Source organism: Ischnura elegans (genome assembly GCF_921293095.1).
Source record: "Ischnura elegans chromosome 13 unlocalized genomic scaffold, ioIscEleg1.1 SUPER_13_unloc_1, whole genome shotgun sequence".
NCBI classification, from domain to species: domain Eukaryota; kingdom Metazoa; phylum Arthropoda; class Insecta; order Odonata; family Coenagrionidae; genus Ischnura; species Ischnura elegans.
The window spans coordinates 8,656,276-8,677,240 of record NW_025791657.1 but is presented as its reverse complement, the minus strand read 5'-3'; the positions used below and the strand labels follow the sequence as shown (position 1 = coordinate 8,677,240).

General features: G+C 38.0%; 1 protein-coding gene across 1 annotated transcript in view; it reads right to left on the bottom strand.

Annotated features, from left to right (window-relative positions):
• LOC124172224 (zinc finger protein 565-like) overlaps nucleotides 1-20,965 on the bottom strand; it is a 142,060-nt gene that overhangs the window by 116,101 nt on the left and 4,994 nt on the right. Inside the window, exon 3 of the mRNA XM_046551646.1 lies at nucleotides 19,649-19,819. Within this exon, the coding sequence (XP_046407602.1) occupies nucleotides 19,649-19,819 (171 nt within the window). The remainder of the gene's footprint in view (nucleotides 1-19,648; nucleotides 19,820-20,965) is intronic.

Sequence of the window (20,965 nt, the reverse complement as noted above, 5' to 3'; positions counted from 1 at the left end):
TTCCACATATTCAAAGTATGTCCAGGAAAACTTAATTCCAGCCAAAGTCCCTTTTTTAATGATTTTCGGATTTAAACAGGTATTGTTTGATAACATGTTCCACTGCTGAATAAGTGTGAATGCATATAATAACTCTACGCTGCTATGTGGTTGATGATGAAGTTATCATATTTAGCTGCAATCATTTACATATACTCTGATGAATACCGGATAATGTAGGATACTTACTCAGCATCATTAATTAACTTCTCTACTTACATTAAGTAGGTTACATGGTATTAGGAAATGTGTTTGTTGGCAATACGTTTTATTTTTAAGGCAAGATTGAAATCAGCGGAACTGCAGCTCATTTCATAAAACCTTTGAAGTCGAGTAAGAAGGAAGTAAGCAAATCCTTACAGAATTTCTGCTTGAAATGAATGTATACGCTTGCATCATTAGAAATACAAATACCGAGTTAAAAACATAATTGCAAATAATATTAACTAATAAGGACGATACCATACCGAAGTCGCAGGCGACATCATCATAATATTCCTGTTGTATACACTAACCAGCCGAAACATAAAGTATGCGAAAGCCTCCGCGCTCAAGTTATAATCATATAAACGAATAAAGTACTAAGATACCGAGAATATGATTATTTTGATCAAAATTCGTGCAATTGAGAAGCACATGAAAGCAGCTTAGTGTTACAATGACAACAAATAATTAAAATTATCGCTCCTAGACGTCAAAATAGGAACAGCGCAGTAGATGATTACTTGGCTGGCGACTGGAGAGGCCCGCGTTCGAGTCCCTCTCCTGCCCGAAATGTTTTATCCTCCTCACAGCCGTATTACATTTTAAAGTTTTTTTATTTTTTAAATGTATGTTAAGAAAATACCAAATGTTGAATTCGAGCATTTTTTAATAACAATTTCCAATTTAAATGATCTTGCGACAGGAATCCTGCGTTGCTAGCGCGGTAGGATGAATCATTGCGTTTCCCTTTAAAGAACTCCAATCTGAATCACTGGTGGATGTGGTTCCCAGTGCTATAAGGTTTCCTTTCCAGGTCCGTAACTGCTCAACATTATTAACCATTGGGATGAGAACTATCGTAGTAATCTAATGTTCCATATACGTAATTTCATAAATAGATCAATTTCAGCTGATTAAAAAGAAAATTATGAATGATATTTTGCAGCGATTATGCTGTCTGTCTATGTAGTATGATGCCCAATTGTCATCAACTTGTCGCCATTTCCTACTACGTTAATTTTTCCAGTAAAGTTTTTCAAATAATTTTACCCTTTTCCGTTTCGTAATTGAGCAGTGACGGAAACTTTTCTCAGAGATAGAAAAGATATAAATTAAGTGAATAATTTTACTTTTAAACTCAAGGCCTCAATATTCTATAATCAGTGTTTTTTTACAGTAATGTTGATGGAAAGGGACAGAATGTGAGACCAGCTGATCTACTAAGCACAATCCTAGGAATAACCTATGTAATGTTAATCCTTAATCGTGCACCCACCCCGGTGCTTATTTTTAAATATAGGAAAGGGTTATCTTGAGGTATTTATCAACTATTCATCCAGTGCGTACTTTCTTCAAGCAAATTATGGCGTCAACATGTATGATATGATAGAGCTACAAATGGACCCTATTTAAACTATTTTGGAAGTTTGTGAGAATCACTTACGGCCTGCAAGTTTTACTCCAGGTAACTTGCTTCCTCGTCCCTGGCTGGTAAAGTTGCGACAGAGATGTAGGGCAAGACGAGGTGCAGGACTTATCAGCTGACCATACTACGGCCCGGGAGCACCCGATTGTGCGTTAAGAGCTGAGGGAATGGCTTTATTCTGCGCAAAATATTTTACCTCCCGAATCGATAGTCTGGAATTTAAAAAGGACGAATATTGGTTGAAATTGACTTTCAATTTAATCCCTGTCCGTTGATGTTATTGGAAACCTTACCAATGGCAGCATAACTGGATAGGGAAAAGTTGTACTATTGAGTCACTCTTTAAGTTGGCTGTCCTTAATAATATAATAATGACCTAAATATTAAAATGGAAACAATAACTAATTTATATAACAAAAAAGAAGATTAATGCGACATGATCACTAAATATGTTAGTGCTATCGTAAAAATTTAAGCCTCTCCTAGATATGCAAACAGTAAAAATAGACACATTCTTCTAGCAACAATGTAGCCTAGCGACTTTTTTTGGCAATGAGAATACCATTTTTTTCCAAGGAAACATTACCATTGGTGTAAATATAATTATCTAATTAACAAAAATTGATAATTAATGAAGAAGATAGCTTATGGAGCTATCTTTATCAGCTTCAACCAAAGTAAAGAACTATTTAATGTCATTCAATTTAAGATGTTGGAAACAAAAGAGCCGTGTTTTTTCCCGGAAAATTGCCAGTTAATTTTTTTTTTCATTTATAAATTGTCCTATATCTGACAAATATTTCAACAACTTAATATAAAGCCTCCTGAATGACGTTGAATCCCTAAAAAGTGTTAGGAGCGAGTTGATTTCCGTGTTCCTAATGGCAAAATCGTGCCCCCAGCCGGCCTTATGGGGTTTATCATTGGAAGCCAGGCCTCTTAGGTACCCACTCTTTTAACGGGTAAATATTTTCAATTATCTACTACAGTCAACTACGAGTATAAAAATAATTTCAAACGCCGCGACGACGCAACAACATTTACGCTGGTTTACTCAACTGAGCATCGTAATGATTTCCTACGTCTCACCCCCGTGTCAAGATAAACCGTTCGTGAGTCGTTCCCGAGCTACCATGAAGATTCATCCCAAGATAGTGATCATTCAAATGTAATGGTGGCCAGAAATCGACAATGGAGCGAAAGTGGCGCCGCTCGATTTGTTGCAAGACTTTTGCAAACGATAGTACATCATGTCCATGTACCTAAGAACACTACCTATTATACCAAGGAACACAAGTAAGATTGGTGGGAAAAGTAATTAAACAGTGAAAAAAGGAAATAAATTTGATTTGTTAATTAAATTTGAAAATACATTAACGTGTCTTATAAGGAAAATTAACGTTGCTCAGGTAAAAACTCAATCTTAAAATATAGGTATCTCCTTTCTAGTAAGAGTAAACTTAGGTTTAAGCCTCCTAAGAGCATTCTTTAAATTCCAATTATACTATGAATTTCACACAAAAAAGCAAATCATAGAATATAAGACCATATATTACCAATGACTACAAAAATTACAAACACAGTAACATGTTCCGAGGAACATCATGGGCTTGTGTTCCTTGGTACAAGAGGGAGCCATTTTTAATGTGGGCTGAATTTACTGTTCCATATAACGTCTAAAATGCCATATAAGTATGGCAAACCCACAGAGGAAAATCATTCACCTAGACTGGGATTCGAACCCGGATCCCTCGATTTCAGGCCGAGTGCTTTAGCCAGTTAAGCTACTGAGGCGTCATTCTCCCCTGTGGAAATTTGTGGACTATACCGGATAAGGTGGTATGGACTGCTGAGCATTACTATGCGACTAGCAGTACAGGTAGCACAGCCGGAGAGGAAAGCCCGAACTTTGAACACGAAGAGGTGTTCGCTCTATACTTATTTAAGTATACCGGGACTAGACACGGCGATAACTTTTACGGAGCCACCCGCAACGCACAAAACCACTGTGGATGACTCCATAAAAGTTATCACCGTGGCTAGTCCTGGTTAGTGATGGGAAAAAACTTTCCATAATCGATTAATCGTATCATATGATAAAATTCAAGCATAATCGGGCCGAAATAATCGATTACGCAGAGAATCGGTGAATAATGGAATACTTAGCCAGCCCACGATTCTTGAGACAATTATGCACTGATTATCATCATACGATTATGGGGCGATTCTTTGGGCAAAATAATCGTGTGCTGAAGGTTAGGCGCTCCCGATTCTTTTGTCCATTATCGTCAACAATGAGGCTGCGATTCTGTGGGTGAGGAGAAACCACCCAAACACAGAATCACAGTGTCATTGTTGACGATTAAGGACAAAAGAATCGGGAGCGCCTAACCTTCAGCACACGATTATTTTGCCCAAAGAATCGCCCCATAATCGTATGCCGATAATCGGTGCATAATTGTCTCAAGAATCGTGGGCTGGCTAAGTATTCGATTATTCACCGATTCCCTGCGTAAGCTAGGAATATTGTTATTCTGTCCTGAATCGCTACCGTGCGCAACCGATTATCTGAGTGTGAAGCGATTCTTTTTGTGGTGTGGTAGAATAATCGTCTCGTAGGAACGCTTAAGACCTAAAGATATCGGCGCGCACCGTCTCATTTGTATTGAGTGAAAAATAAAATGCAAAAAATCGATTTTATTGTCGTATTTTGAGATTGTGCGGATGCTGTAATGGTGGTATTTTGAAGGTGGGTGTCATGATGCGTGTCAAATAATTTAGTTCGTTTTTGAACTTGTAATATTAAGTTATTTTATCCCTGACAATCTTAGATCCGGATGATGAGTGGTAGCAATGCCTACTTAAGCTTACGAAGGCATTAGGCTTAAGAAATTCTTAAGCTTAAGAAGGCATTGGTGGTAGTAATAAAGTAGCTAAGTTTTTGCCTTGTTATTGACAGTGATATCGTCAATAGGTTTTTCATGCCATTAGTACATGACTAGGAGATTGTTTTTCTTTACTCTCACTCAAATTTTTGTGGAAGTACTTCCACAAGTGACTCTTTACTGGTACCATATCACTTTCGTTTCTGAGCTTACACCGAACAAAGGATTTTAGTGACTTATGGGTGAATCGGCTTCAGATGAGGTGTCTGGGCTCTTCCACTTACGAGGTGTTATACATTTATTTACGATTGATTATTAGGTAAGAGTTGCCCAGTAAGCTTTATTACTTATTGGCGGTGAAAAAAAATTGTTCGTCCTTGACCAATTAGCCCCTGTATTCCATATGATCATGTAGTTACTGAACGCGGCCATAATTTTTTTCGCCAATTTTTCATGATGTCTTCCTTCAACAATAGATATTTTCTCCCATCAAAAATTTAGAATTTGCTTTATTGCTTTTGATTGTTTTCAAATTTTTCAATCACCAATTACGATATAAGGATAGATTGTCATTAAAAGTATATGCTCGCTCTCGTTTCTCGCAAGTGAGCACGTTTCTTATTCCCGCCGATTATATTCAAATAATCGATTATGCAAAATAATCGGATGTCCATAATCGATTCATTAATCGCAATAATCGCAAGCAAATAATAGATTATTTTTGCCCATCTCTAGTCCTGGTATACTTACATAATAAGTAGCTAATACTTATCACCATTATGTTGATTTTGCTGATGTTACTATAGCAACTGTTGGAGTGATCAATTTTTGGTAAAAGACATCGATACGTAACCAAAACTTTTTACTTTTCAGCGTCAAGAACTTCAAGCTAGCATTTTCTCTGGAAACATCATCATCTATATGAACTGAAATTGAACTATGCTACACACTAGTGCTTCTTTCGCGTTATAGCTTACTCTTAAAGTCTCCAGGTCAAAGCACTTGCCGATAGTTTCAAGTGTTCCTGGGTACGCTATGCATCAGGTACACCACCCTCCCCTACTTGCAAGCTTGCACTAGCCGTCTGCCCTGAGGATAGAACACGACTCGAGTTCTGAAACGTCGGCAGAATGTAGGAAGGACACCCGGCTGGAAGCCCGAACAGCCTTCCTTGACTTATTTAGGAGGATGAGATAGACTGCTCTCTAGGTTGTTCACTAAAATGCAATGTACAAATCTCCTGACTCACAATCCCATTTCCTGAAAAGATCACCACTGCTCATTTTATTACTGAAATTCTGAATTTCTCCTGAATGAGTTTTCAATTAACTATTAAAACGTTTGAAGATAAAAGCAATGCCAATAAGTAGGGATGGAGGGATCCAGGATTTTTTTCGGATCCAGATTTTGATCGGATCCTTGATTTTCGGAGCCGGATCTTTCAGATCGGATATTTTCGGATCCAAATGCATTTTCAAATTCCTGACACTGAGATTCCCCCGATGATTGCTCAATTTCTTGGGAAGAGTCACACTATGTGCCAGTCGTATTTTGCCTTTTTAAATATCCACGGCTGAAATTCTCCCACGTAACCCCTTGCGAGAGATTTCAAACAAAACGGTTCATGAGTAGGACAAGAATCGCATGCGACGGCGCCTTTGAAGATAGAATCGGAACTCTTTCCACCCTTATGGGGCGTTGCGTTCACTGAAGCTATCTTTTAAATTTCGGATCCAGATCCGATGTCTTCCGCAACTTTGGATCCGATGTATCCGATGAAGGGCAATATCCGCGGATATTTGGATCCGAGGTATCCGATCCGACCATCCCTAATTAAAACATTTGAAGATAAAAGCAATACCAATAAGGGATGAGCACCAAAATAAATGCAAGTAATCATGTACCACCAGTGGCGAGACAGTTAAAACTAAGAGCTACGAGGGCATAATGAAAAGTAAGGTCTCCAAAAAACACCATTTCCAAATCTCCAAGTCACCATGTAGAGTATGACAACAGCACTGCATTTGAAATCAATGGATTCAGCTTTGACTTTGTGAAAATCCATGTTGAAATGAAAAATAAACAACCTTGGTAACTTGAAAATGATGCCTCAGCATTGAAACGTGTCGTAACAATAAAAACTTCCAATGAAAAGTTACCAAGGTTGTGTATTTTTTATTTCAGCACTACATTCCTTGGTTCCTACACCAAAGTGTAGAATCACCCGTGTGGTCATAGTCCGTTCAGTAGCTACATAGCTGTACTTTATGATGGAGCTCCCACTTAACTCACCCACTGCGACGGCTGCCTGTCCTTACGCTACTGCACTCACAGTTTTTTTTGTCTTCATAGTGCGTAGTCCAGTACACGCTCCCAATGCTCCCACGTGCTCCCGCTTCAGACGCTAAAGATTCGTGGTCCACTTTCGCTCCTATCGCTCCCAGTGCTACCCTACTGGATCACGGCTGGAGCGATTGTAGCATTTGTTAGTCGTTTGTTTTACTAGTATCGTCTGCTCAGATATTAGATCGCCTGAATTAGGGATTTTTATAGCCCCTTGTACTTTACTTAGCTTGTTAGAGAGGTCAGTAACATAAATGACAAAAAGAATATGACCATGGGATACACCACAAGAAACCGAATTAATATTAGATCTTCATTGGATACCATGATCGAACACCACAACAGACCGATGTTTGTCCTGAAGATTTTACCTACTGGTTTGCAATTCCTTCAAACAACAAGGTGATAAACTTAAACTATAAAGAGCAGATCATATGATACATATAAAAAAAGAAAAGACTGATTAAATACCTTATTAGAGAAATTTCAATGAACCAAAAATAAGCCTAATTAACTTAACTCGCCTAAAAGCCTGCGTTTAAACGATACACGTACAAGTTAATGCCTGTTTGCGTGAATTATTTTTGTGGACCGAAACGGAACATGTACGAATGTTTGAACCAAGCTAACATAGGTTCAATTTGCAGTTCATGCATTTGCACAAGTTGAGAGGTTACACGTGTAACCACTTAACGTGCAACAACGCGACCGTATGGTACATTTCGTGTTCATTCTCGCGTTCATACATTTAGACTTGTACGGGTTTATGTAGGTGTAAAAAGGCCTTAAGTGGATTGTCCTTTCTACGATTTATCAATTGCACTCGTGACATTGTATGATAGTCTCAAAAGCAGTCCTGCACTTGAACCAATCTCGTCAACAGCAAGCCTTAAGCATAAATGCAATGCGTGTCAACCTGACCTTAAGAAAATTACATAAGTAAAATACAACCGAACATCAATAATTGATTAAACTTAAGTTGAAGATTAGAGGAAGATATCATCATTTGAGAGATAATACAATCTTCATGGAGAAAGGTTGGCCGCCACAAAGCACGAACGGAATACTTTGACTAGAAGTTCACGTACCCTAACCTAAGAAGTCATAGTCTATCTCAATTTCACGCAATATCAAGTTCAAATAACTAATAATTGATCTAAATAACAAATAAATCAAAATAACTTACAAAATTAATAGAAGTAACAGACGGAATGCTTCGACTGGAAGGTTCACTCACCACATGCCTTATAAATTTAAAATAGCCATTTTCTATCTCCACTTCTCGCTAGCTAAAGCATAAACCACTAATAATTAAATAATATTATATATAATTAATTATCACAACAACAAAGTTTATAAGATATCTTGGACTTGCCGCTAAATTTCTTCCTCGATCTGGCCCATGGCGAACATTGACTCTGAATTGTTAAACCATTGAGTTACAGCCATTTGCCTCACCGTAATATACCCCGAATAGTTCTTTAACCATTTCTTTTTAGCATTTACCATCCTGGCTCTCTTAGCGACTTCTTCCATCAACTCCAAATGGTCATATTATTGCTGGCCAGGTCCACAATTGTTATGAATACCATTTTCTTTTGCATTCCTTCCCGCTCAAATTCGCGCTGAAAACCGGTTCACTCCAGCTCACCCACCTATTTCTCGGGAGCGTTTGTAGCGATAGAGAAGCGAATATAGTGACGTCATGCGTGACGTACGAGAGCACCACGGAAGCTTTTGTAGCTTGTACTGGACCACGCAAAGACTCACTTCCAGTGCTTTGGAGTACTGGGAGCTTGTACTGGACTACGCCCCTATGATTCTACCCTCGAACGTGGAGGGTTCAGCAGGCGATGGTCGGAACGTATATCCCGAATGGCAGAGAGAGAGAGCAGGGAGTCGTTCCGAGGAGACGTGAGCACGAGGATTACCGTAGGCAGTCAGCTATTTTTACTGGGAGTGTTTTATTTTCTTTATGCCGAGGCTAGTGCCAGGAGTGTAGTTAGTTGAGGTTAAGTGTATCCCTTATTTGTTATCCCATGTCCCCTCCCATATTCCTGGTGATGAAAAGGGAGTGGTTTGGACGCTAGCGCAATCCTCCCAACTTTCTGAGGGAATTACTCCCTCCAACAGGGGAGTTGTCACCATTCCGAGTACGGGCGAAATTATTTTTCCCCTTCACGCTGCATCCCATTATGGTGCCCAGAAATCCGACGCCTTATGACGAGCATAGACCCACGGGTTAACCTGCGGCTCAACCGTTACACCACCAAGTGCGAACTACGCTCAGTCACTCGATGAAAGATTTTCCCGATTGACATTCATCCCTTGTTAATAGTAGTGTATGGTGAGAAGTGTATGGACATCAAAAATGTGAGCAAATGCTGCCAGGAGTTTCCTGTTGGATGGAAAAACGTCCATGGTGAGCAGAGCAGTCAGGGTGGGGAATCAACAGCAGCTTCAATTGACGAGATGGCATACAATAACCAGAGATATACTCTTCATGGGATAAAGAAATGTCTTGATGAAGCCTGTAGCTACATCTCTGTGTGGAACACTAGGTCAGAGGTGTGTGTTCACATGATTCATACCAAACGACCACACTATTCCATGAATTTATTTGGTATATCATACGCCACCCTCTTTACCACTCCGACATAGGCTGAAGCGAATACCACTTGTTTCCTGCTCTCAAAAAACACCTAAGGGGACAGAAATTCAGGTCAGATGATTCAGTGCAAGAAGTCGTCAGTTAAAAATACAGGAAGAGCAGTACAACACGAGAACTAAAAAGCTAGATATAATAATGCCAAAAATTAACTAACCCTCAGGGCAAATATTTTGAAAAATAGCTTAATCTTTCCCGTTTCCAATGATGGAGGCAAAGTTAAAAATATACTCATTTTTCAGGATTAAAAAAATAGGAAACCTTAAAAATTATTACGGAGGCTTCTGCAATGAGTTAATTGGCGATTGTTTTTGGGGTTCCTTCCATGTTGACTCATATTTGTGGACAACGAAAAAAAAAGTAACTAATCCCAAGCCTTTCGTTTTCTTTGATGAAAGAAACTACCCTTTTCTTTGTTAAACCAAACAAAATACAAAAGCCAACCCCTTTAAAAAGGCGAATATGATAATGCTTGTTTTACAGTTCTACCTAATTTTCCAACTTATTAAAATTGGACCAAATATGATGCTAACTTTTGCACTTATTTGACCAGGTTCCATGCTAACGTTTTTCATGAGCGCTGATATTTACTTATGGATACTTGATTCGCAGCCAAATGCTTTTTCTGGTTAATTATTGCTATTTTTTCAATAGACCAGTCCTAAACCTTAGCTCAAATAATGCGTACGAATCTTAGTAACAATCTTCACTGCAAAAAATGCTGCATTTCAATAAGCCACAAAGAAAATGTTCCTGGCCACTGATCCAAGTAGTTAACCCCTTCAAGACGGTGGAGTTCTCCCCTCAGCATGACTGCTGTACTGAGCCTCAAAGAGACTCTTCCATCCCCTCCGTTCGGAGCACTTTTGCTGGACCTTTGTTATGAAGGGTGTCACAGATAATCACACACTCTCAGCACCAACCCTTTTCCACCCTCCCTAGCAGGGACTCGGCAATATCTCGGACTCCAGAGGGTAGTTGGGCTCCCTGCTTTCAGGGTTTATAACCCTACCAGTTGCATTGGTTTGCAGTCAATCATGCTCTGTTTATATTAATTAGCTACATGGACAACTGTTTCTCGAACGTAAATTACAGACTTTCAATTGAATTCCTTGTTTCACTCTGAGAATTATCAAATTTTGAACAAAGCTCTAACATCAATATTAATGCAGCAAAAATTTCCATGCTGATGTTTATACCAAAATCGTGACGTATGTTAATATGTTCCATTTAATTTCATTCAAAAATTGTGAACGCTGCTCAAAAGGCAAATATTTCAATTCTTAGTTTATATTTTTTGAGAAGGGAACAAATATTTATTTTGCCACATGACTGGACAAACAATTGCATGACTGCAGTCCCTCACCACTAAGAGGGGTGATATAAGACGAGGGGTCTGGGTACTTGCTCCCGGACGTCAAGGGTAAAGCCTAAGCCATGCTGTGTTAGGTCCCGAAGCAAAGACATCGCAGACCCATGACCGTCATAAATGGGGAAGAGCTAGGAAATGCATATATTCAGCATTCGTTCAACTGTGTAGGAAAATCTTCGATCAAAATTTGTGGCTTTTCGTCTCCCCGGTCAAGAAATGTCCACACGTATATTTTCGTCTTTAGTAGGGAAAAGGTTAAATACAAAAAAAATCAGTAGAAAAATATTTTGCTTGGGAAAATCATTATAAAAAACCACATAATTACAAAATCATTGAAAAGATAACTTCTCTCCCCATTTCAATTGGCAAGCAAACTAAAAAAAGAAAGTATGGATGGACTTCTTATTCATAAGCTTCATCCTCCACAATCATTTACGACAATAGGGTAGTTTCCTTCATCAAAGAAAACGAAAGGCATTGATTGCGATTTGTTACCCACCATTAGTGTATTTATGATATACAAATGATTAGGTTTTAGATATCCCAGTTAATGCGAATGGCATTAGTCAATTTCAACCGCATTTGACAAAGGCCAGATTGGCGCCCATGCGATGCCACTCCCCGTGACGTCACAGGGACCTAGTTTCTATACGAGAAGATAGGAGTTTTACATCGTCTGAGATTACCAATGCATGCATGAGGCACAGAGCTCAGGGAATCATCTCTTAATAATCACCTATTAAAACTGGCTGAGGTCGGAAAGTTTCCTTCGTTAGATAAGGTATTATTAATCCATAATTAAGCCAAGCGCTACCTGCTAGCAGCCTGCATCAGCAGCCTGCACCTAGCAGTGCTCAAAGCCTCGCCCCTAGGTCACCTCACTTTGCAGCAGCAGGAACCAGAATGACATCACACAGGCTTATCCCGGCATTCATACTTAGCCGTCGCATTTGCCCCGTGCTTAAAAATTTCCACTTTTCATTTAATTGCGAAAAAATAGATATCGTGAATTAAGAATCTATAAATGCGAAATGCATACTCAAGGAGTAATAATCTTTTGATTTAGGAAATAAAAAAATAATAGGAAACCACCCTATTCCTCCATGTATTTATTTCCCTTCTGAGCACTCACCCAATGCTACTGTTGTAGACTCATGGGCCATAGTAATTCCCTTAATTGGCTCCCCATCCTCCATAAATGTTGGCTGAAAGTAAGAAGTTTATGACTTTTTATGAAAGCCTTGATAAACTTATTTATAAAATGTATTGCATCAAAATTTTTGAGGCCCTCCAAAATATTTTCTCAACAAAATTACTTTCTTTCAACACACAGAAAGTTCAAAATTTTCCCAGTACCCTCAACCAGGAAGTGGTTATTGAATAATATTACGTCTGCATTGTTATATTATATTTATTAGATAACTCTGCCAGTGATGTCTTTTCGTATGCTACCCTATCATAACTAAGGTAATATAGGAGATAGTTTCATCTCTGAATTACAATTATAATTATAATAATATGTAGTTCAATTCAGTAGGAAGGAAAAGGAGCTTATAATATATTACCAACAAATTAAAAGTCATTATTCTCTTGCCAGAAAAAGTGAAGGCATAATTTTGAAACAAGGCAATATTTTTGAAAAAAAAAACATCACTGTCAATAAAGTAAAAATCTGTACAAACACAACAAAATGTCGTCTTTTTTTTTCAAGTAAAAACTGGGACAAACATGCACTTATTAATTGAACACTCTTGATCAATAGTTTACGAAACCTCAGTTGAAACCAAGGTCATAACCCAACCACTGCAAGATGTCCAATGGACATCCATTTGACATCTAGAAGTCTCTTATGGACATCCTTTGGATGTCATTCAGATGACATCCTATGAGGGTCACTACAAAGACATCCATATGGAGGCTCTAGAATGATATCCAATGGACATGATGTAAAATAGATAGTAAATAATATAAATTATATCAATTTATGACTTCTTAACCCCTCAACGCCGTCATGCGTACGCAGTACGCGCCCTTTAAATTTCGTATGCCACAGCCATGCGTACCCAGTACGCTTCCTGACCAACTGTATATAATATTTTTTCTCCGCCAGACATTGCATGTTAAATTAAAACTAATTACTCTATCGCTTGAAGAAATGTTTTTCCTCTCCAATAACATATCCATAACGGCTTTATGCCTTCAAAATGTTTTTAAAATGCTTCGATAAAATTCCGTTTTAAACCACAGTTGACGACTTCGGTCAAATAACTCAACGCCTTCCTTCAACTGTTCTATCATGAAAACTTCCGCCTATTCTGCTTGAGAGACGTCGAGAAGGGTCAGCTACTTTAGCTTGAGATACAGTATCTTCAGAACTGAATGCCTTCTCTCCGTCTTCTGCTTGTTTGTCGTCACCTCGAGCCCCAAGTGTGTTTGGCCCGCCTCGTTAGTCCTTAGCGTCCTAGGCAAAGGGGCCATGTGCCTCGCTCTGCATTTATTTTTTTATATTTTTTTTCTGGACAGTAATCAACGAAGATAAGATTCCATCTAAACAGTCAGCATATACCAGGGCCCTTCGAGATATTTTCTCGTCTCTTGAGGGAGCTTCTAAACCACCAGCTTCAGTCCACTAGAGTCATTCATGCTGTGGTGTTCTTTCAGGCAGTGTGTTGAAATTCTCATCGGGTGTACTTACTGTGAGTGGTATTTTTTTACAATTGGGGATCCTACGAAATGGGAATAGTATTGAAAGGCAAAAAAGAGACTCGGAAGTGTGTTAGTGTGTTAGGTTATAGTAAATTCATTGGTTGGGTGAATTTCAAGGACCTGTTATTGCATTCGTAACTAATGGAAAGAAAACGCCATTACAAGTGGTGTATGAAGTTATTTAGGAGACAATTGAATGCAGCAGTCCTAAATTCATATGTTGATCATAGGAAAAACATGTATAAAAATTTGACTAATCATTTCGCGTGCCATTGGTCGAGGTAATATTTTTGAAATATCCGACGTCATACGAACTGTTTGGACATGGCCGTCAATCATTGCACAGTTTAGTACCAAGACTCACAGAAATACATTCCCTAAAGAAAATTCCTGCAGCTGGGAAGAAATCAAAGTCTCAAAGGAGGTGTCAGTTTGTGCCTAATATGGGTAATGAATAGACTGCGTGTACTGGTGTGAAAAATGTGCAGTGGGATATGTTTGGATTGCTTCAAATCATGTCACACAAAGCAGATTTTCTAAGGTAAATCATTTGAATATTCACATATTGACGTTTGAAACATTAGCATGTGATTACCTAAATGGAATGATACGGTAATAATGGAACGAAGTCAGAGAAGTGGGCGGAGTGGTAAATTTCAAGTAGGCGAAACGGGTAATCCTATCGAAAGTATCCAATCTGTTATGACATTTACAACCCCAAATAACTAAATTACATCATATAATTGTATTTTTTAATGCATGGAATGTTAGACATCTTGTAGCTTATTCGAAACCAAATTAAAATCTTTCGAAATTGAAAATTTATTCATAAGTTCATAAAAGAAGATACATAAAACAATAAATATTCTTTCAAATCGCTCGAAAAATTATTATGCAGTAGCGTATTATATTACGCAAGTTCACTCAAATTTTCAACGATACAGATCGTATTTATGAAATATATAAATTATTGAATGATTGTGTGCCAAAAAAGCGAAGTCATTTAAATCTCATCCGGCCGCTGAGATGGGATTAAAATTTAATGCCCGCCGCGCTTGAGGGGTTAAAGGTGCTGGAGATGAGTATTTTCACCAGCAGTTCAAGTTATCAGTCCGAGTTTTCCAATTCCTGAAGGCCAATTTTGGAACTAACACCCATGACTTACAACTATCAATCTATCGACTTTGATCGATTTAGTCAGATATCAGGTGCCATCAACACAAGATGTCTAGTGGCAACATATAACCAGTGCTATGTGTATTATCATGAACAATGTTGATGTACTGTCACCCAAATACAGTAGCTATTATCAATTGCGAATCAATGATCATCAGACAGTGCAATGATTTTTTTTGGATTATGTGGAATTTTTCCAGATTCCTCCAAAGGATATCAACCGCTGATCGGATAACCAGATTGTTTGTTATTAAAATTCATATTAGGCAGAGTTTATACTAATAATATAATTGTGAACCTGTTTTTACCAAGTGGATTCCTTAAATGTGTTGACTATGCAGATATCTGGTAGGCTCAAGTTAAACTTTGATAACTAATCAGATGTTATCATTGCACTAAAATCAAAAGCTTGCTTTTTATCAAATTATATGTTTACTTTGAAAGTGCAATTCCTCAAGGCTGGAATCTACAATAGAAATACAGTAGCCTATTATAGAAATTCCAGGTTTGAGACTGTGTGCTTTTGCAGAGAACATAAATGCAAAAAAATAAGGTTTTGCGATTACCACAATGACAACACCTGATTCTACGAGGAAATTTGAGTAGGAGGACAACAGTTTTTGTCTCACGGCATCAAAACTTGTAATATTTTAGGGTAAGTAGGATTACAAACTATGTATTTGCCTTGAGTGCAATCAATGGATGTGATGAAACCTATAAGAATTCCCAGTAAAATTTTGAAACCTGGTTAGCCCAAAGAAAAATATTTGGGCCACATTGTATTAAAGTTTCACATTTAAATCTCTTCACTTTGATATTACTCTAACTGTCAAAATCTGGTTGGACAATTCCATTAAAAGAGTATTCAATACAATATCTTAACGATGATATGCTTAATAAGAAAATGCAATCAACAATTTCAGAGTTTGTCTCCAAGAGTTTGGCGTGGACTATATACATATATTCAAGAAATTCGCTTGATGAAAATGGTCCTCAATATATAGAATAAAAAAGCTGTTCATTTAGAACATGATTCATATGAAAAATAGAACACTATATTTAAAGGGGTTATTTTTCATTAAACTGTGCCTAACCTCGATTTTACACTTTCTAGCAATTTACACTTTTTTCCTTGTCCCCATCAAAAGTGTAAAAGAGGGGTGAAAAGGTATCAACAGTGCTTTCGAGTGTATGATATCGGATATCAACATGGTGGGAATACAGTACATCTGTGATGAAATATAAATAACAAATGATAATTTACACATTTAATTATATAGCTCTACTATCAACCACAGTTTCGACACTCTGTGTCATTTTCAAGGTCTCATATCCTTACAATGAGAAAATTATGCAACATTGAGATTAGCAATTAGTGATGCATGATGGGAGAAAGAAACGGTCAGTATAATAGCATGGACACGGAAGGAATTCTACTAAAAAGAAGAATATACTAGCAGCTGAGAATACAAATGAAGAAGTAAGGAAACGATGCACCACAAACTACATATGGAGCATATTTATAAACGGCAGCAAGGCTTCAAAATTGACAGCTGCAGAAAAGTCAAGAGTGGAAGCATTGAGCATTGAAGCAAGAAGGAAAATGCATTGCTCCTGAAGAATGTTGAAAATAAAAGGGGTCGACAGAGTAAGTACCAAGGAAGAGCAGGGAATAGAAGGAGATAAGAGAATTATTCTAAAAATGATGACCTGATAAAGACAATCAGAAAAAGAAAAGGACACGTGTGCTGTAAGAGGGGGAAGTAATGCTTCTGAAAGTGTTTCATGCACCGGATTATTAAGGCGTAACAGAGAAGAAGACCGTAAAAATGAAAAGAAAAAGAGATAGCCGAGAGCAATGGAGGGCTATATAAAACCAATTTTAGGATTGCTGACTTATGATGGCAATAAAGTTCAGATGCAGTTCAAGTTCAACTTACAATAAATAGTTCATAAATAGTATTACCTGATCGGAGGATGTTTCATTCGCCAGTTTGCTTGAAGTGCCATCAGTAAAATCATTGTGCACACATCCACCTTCATTATCACTGGTCTGATCTTCTTTAAAAGGAGAGGACCTGCATGTTCCAAAATCACCCTAATGGAAAGAGAAACAGTCATTGATAAACATTTTAATCAATTGTTAGAAGGACTGGTGTAACTATGGGGGTATGAGGGGGATAGATCCCCACAAAGCCTCAGAGATATAAAAAAAATATTGAAAACTATTGTCTAATTTTGACATATAATTCCACAACAGAATGAATTTGTATATTAGCATAACTGAGCTAAAATAGGCAAGAGAGCACTTACCAAATCATCAGTGGCCAATGGGTCTGTGGCGTTATCCGAATTTTCAGCTGTATTTGGTGTGTACATCACAGGATAATTCTGTTCACCAAGTTGGTCTGTGTTCTCCCCTTTCATATTAAACTTGAAGAGAACAATGGATGTCACCCAATAAATGCAAAATTATAATAACAATAGCATATGTCCAATAATAACTAGGGATTGTCGGATGGGATACCTCAGATCCTAATATCAGCAGATATTGCCCTTCATTAGATACATCGGATCCAAAGTGGTGGAAGACATTGGATCTGGATCCGAAATTTTGAATAATAGCTTCAGTGAACACAACTAGGGTGGAAAGAGTTCCGATTCTATCATCAAATGCACCGTCGCATGGGATTCTTGTCCTACTCATGACCTGTATTATTTGAAAGCTCTCGCAGAGGTTACGTAGGAGAATTCCAGCCGTGGACAATAAAAAAAGGCAAAATAGGACTGGCACATAGTGTGACTCTTCCCAAGAGATTGAGCAATCATCCGGTGAATCCCGGCGTCAGGAATTTGAAAATGCATTTCGATCCGAAAATATCTTATCTTAAAGATCCGGCTCCAAAAATCAAGGATCCGATCCGAATCCGGATCCAAGAAAAATCCTGGATCCATCTATCCCTAATAAAAATAATAACAATAATAATAATAAATATTCTCAGACAATGCCGATCTCAGGAACAGTCAATGAAATCCTCCTTAAAATCATCAAAAGATGCATTAATGAAAGAGGTTATAAAGGCTGACATGGGATACACACCATTTAATTTTGGAGAGAACCAAGATCGGATTCAAATACCAGACCTAAATCAACAAAAGCAGGAATGGAAGTCTAAAATCTTGCATGGAAAGTTCCCAACAGTCATACAGGAGGATTGGGTTGACAGAAACGCCTCTCTGAAATGGCTCCAAGATGGCTATTTATACCCGGAGACTGAAGGGTTTGTGATGACAATTCATAACAGAGTTATACGAACTCACAACTATGAAAAAAATGTATTAAAACTTGAAATTGCAGATAAATGTAGAAAATGTGGGAAAACGGGTGAATCCATTGAACACATAACTTCGGGGTGCTCAGCTCTTGCTGGTACTGACTTTTATTGATCCACAAATTACAGCGAAGAGCAAACATAGTCGATGTAGCAATGCCACTAAATGACAATGTTGAGTCTACGGAAAGAGAGAAAACACAAATATATCAGAATTTGGCCGGTGAAATAAAAAATATTTGGAAGTTTAAAGACGTCAGCATACACCCACTGATAATCTCTGTGGAGGGAGTCTTGTCTAAAAGATTCAAAAAAGAAATCGAAGACCTGGGAATTAAAAACCAACTGATAAACCTCGGGCAAAAAGCTGTTTTATTACAGACCTGCCAGATCGTGAGAAGATTCCTGGGTCAGGCATGATCGGACAGTGTAGGATAGGGTGAATTCTCTTCTTTAGCATCCGAGCCTAATCCTAAATTGACCTTGGGATAGGCGAATATTTCCAGCTGGATTTAATCGGCTGAGAAAGTGTATAAACTCAAATATTGATAATAATAACCCCTATAATTATAAAAACTACTCTTTTACTTGAAACCACTCAAGCAGGCCAATATACATACTCTTATGATTCCTTCGACTCATAGATCAAACTCCAGAATATTAACATTCAGCTACTGCAATATTTCACCATCCTTTCACTTATTTACTATAGATATTTATCCCCAATGCCTTTTCCTCCTTCATTCACATTTACAAGATCATAAAAGTTAAAAATATTTCCAAATGAAATTAAATTTTAATAATTTGGACATGCAGTGTAATCCTGAAGGTGTCTATTCATGATCTAAAGAGTCAATTTTGTTTTCTTTCCAATAATTGCAAGGACAGCTTCTTCGACTGATTCCGCAAAATACTCGACTCGAGTGTCTTGACTTGCCACCTGGTAGCATCACTCCCTCATATCCCTCCTCCCTCCTCACATCGTAGCTCAGGAAGTTAGAACATGCAATGAACATACGCTAACAACCTAGGCGGGGACACACGTATGGATCTCAAATAATGAGCACAAAAGCCTGAACGCATTTATAATTACATTAATTAACAACATATAAAAGCATTTGCACAGATTTACTGAATGACTAAGGAAAGCATCAACATATACCGCAATGTGTTCCAGAAAATGCAATCAAGGAAAGCTATTGACCACGAAGAAAAAGATGTACAATTATTGCACATTCTCATCCAGTATTAAGCGCTTATAGTTTATGCTGCGGAAGCAACGGTCCTGATTTGACATATATTGCGTTAAAATTCTAAAAAAAAGAAGTGTACTACTTTTCCTGTGTGCTGAAGAACAGAAATACAGAAACCCTTTGGTTCCAAGATTTCCAGATTTGAGGTCCTTGACTATATTTACAACAACTACTGACATTCAACCGAGGAAATTGAACAACTGAAGATCTTTCAACTCCATACATATATGAGAATAAAACTTACCAGCATATTGTCCAAGGGTGGTTCACACTCTGGGACAGGAATGTATATTTCAGTCATTTGAACTGTGCATGGGATCTGTGACATATCTTCCGATGCATCTCGAATACAGTCCTTTGTCTCTGAAGAAGATCTGTATTCATCTTTAGCTGCACCCTCTGCTTTGATACTCTGCTGAGAAAGTTACACTATTAAAAAAATGAACTCCATTTAAATCAACAAATAAGGGAGGCTCCTAATCTTAATTAAACAGGGGGTTTAATGTCTTAGGCCCATTTCTCATGGATGCAGACGGTCCGCCCAACACATTCAGATAAGGTTCTGTCCATCCACGTGGCCACTTTGCCCCCGGATCATCCACCCGTGTACAGGGCACAGAGACAGGTTTGTGCTTACACATGAACGCGGACGGCTGATGTGGACCAAGCAGATTTGTCAATGGAAATAGGGTGAGCTTGGAGATAACAGTGCGAGCATGTCTTTTTACCTTATATGTATAGTGAAAGTGGACATGCGAAAATAATGGAAAAACTTTCATCTCGATGAACTTCAGGAAATGTGGTCACGAAAGCGGCTTTTAATTTTCTTTTTGCCACAATAGGGTGCACCCAAAACCTCCTTAGTGGGGGACTTTTCTTCTGTTTTTCCTAACATGGTTCACAGCAATTTTGCTTGGAAATCACTTGGAAATACGGTGTTCTTTTACCTATGCAAGCTGCACCAGCTGATATTACTCTGGCTGTGGACACATGCGCTACGTGCACTCCACACAAATAGTGCGGACCATCTGCATCCATGTGAAAAAGGCCTTAACTATGCTATTGTCAAAATGGAGTGGTGCCTGAATGTCTGTGAATACGTCACTCAAAAGCTGCAGACCAGACTACTACAAAATTTGGCAGGAATATCATTGGTACACTGAGTTCACTTGCAAGCTATATTACAACATCCTTAGAGCCATGGAAAGCCCTTCAAGTGACGAAAAGCGTACCAGGTGTGGAAGAAAGAAAACAGAATTTCCCTATTGGTGGTGTGCGCTATCAGTTTAACATTTGAGAAATCACTTCTGCAATGCCATCATCTCCAAGGTAACGGACAAAGTTTGTCAACAAAGGCAGAAATGGGGGAGGGGGCACGTGCTTCCCCCATTTGCTTAAAAAATAGACAAAACTTTTATTACAGTTATCATTACGTTCATTTTATTTTGTTTATTGTGGAGCCTCAATCATTAAATTTAAAATAACATTTAATAATAACTTTCATATCAAAATAAAGAACATATTTTTCACAGTAATTGTTGTATTTTGTTTTTAATCTCAA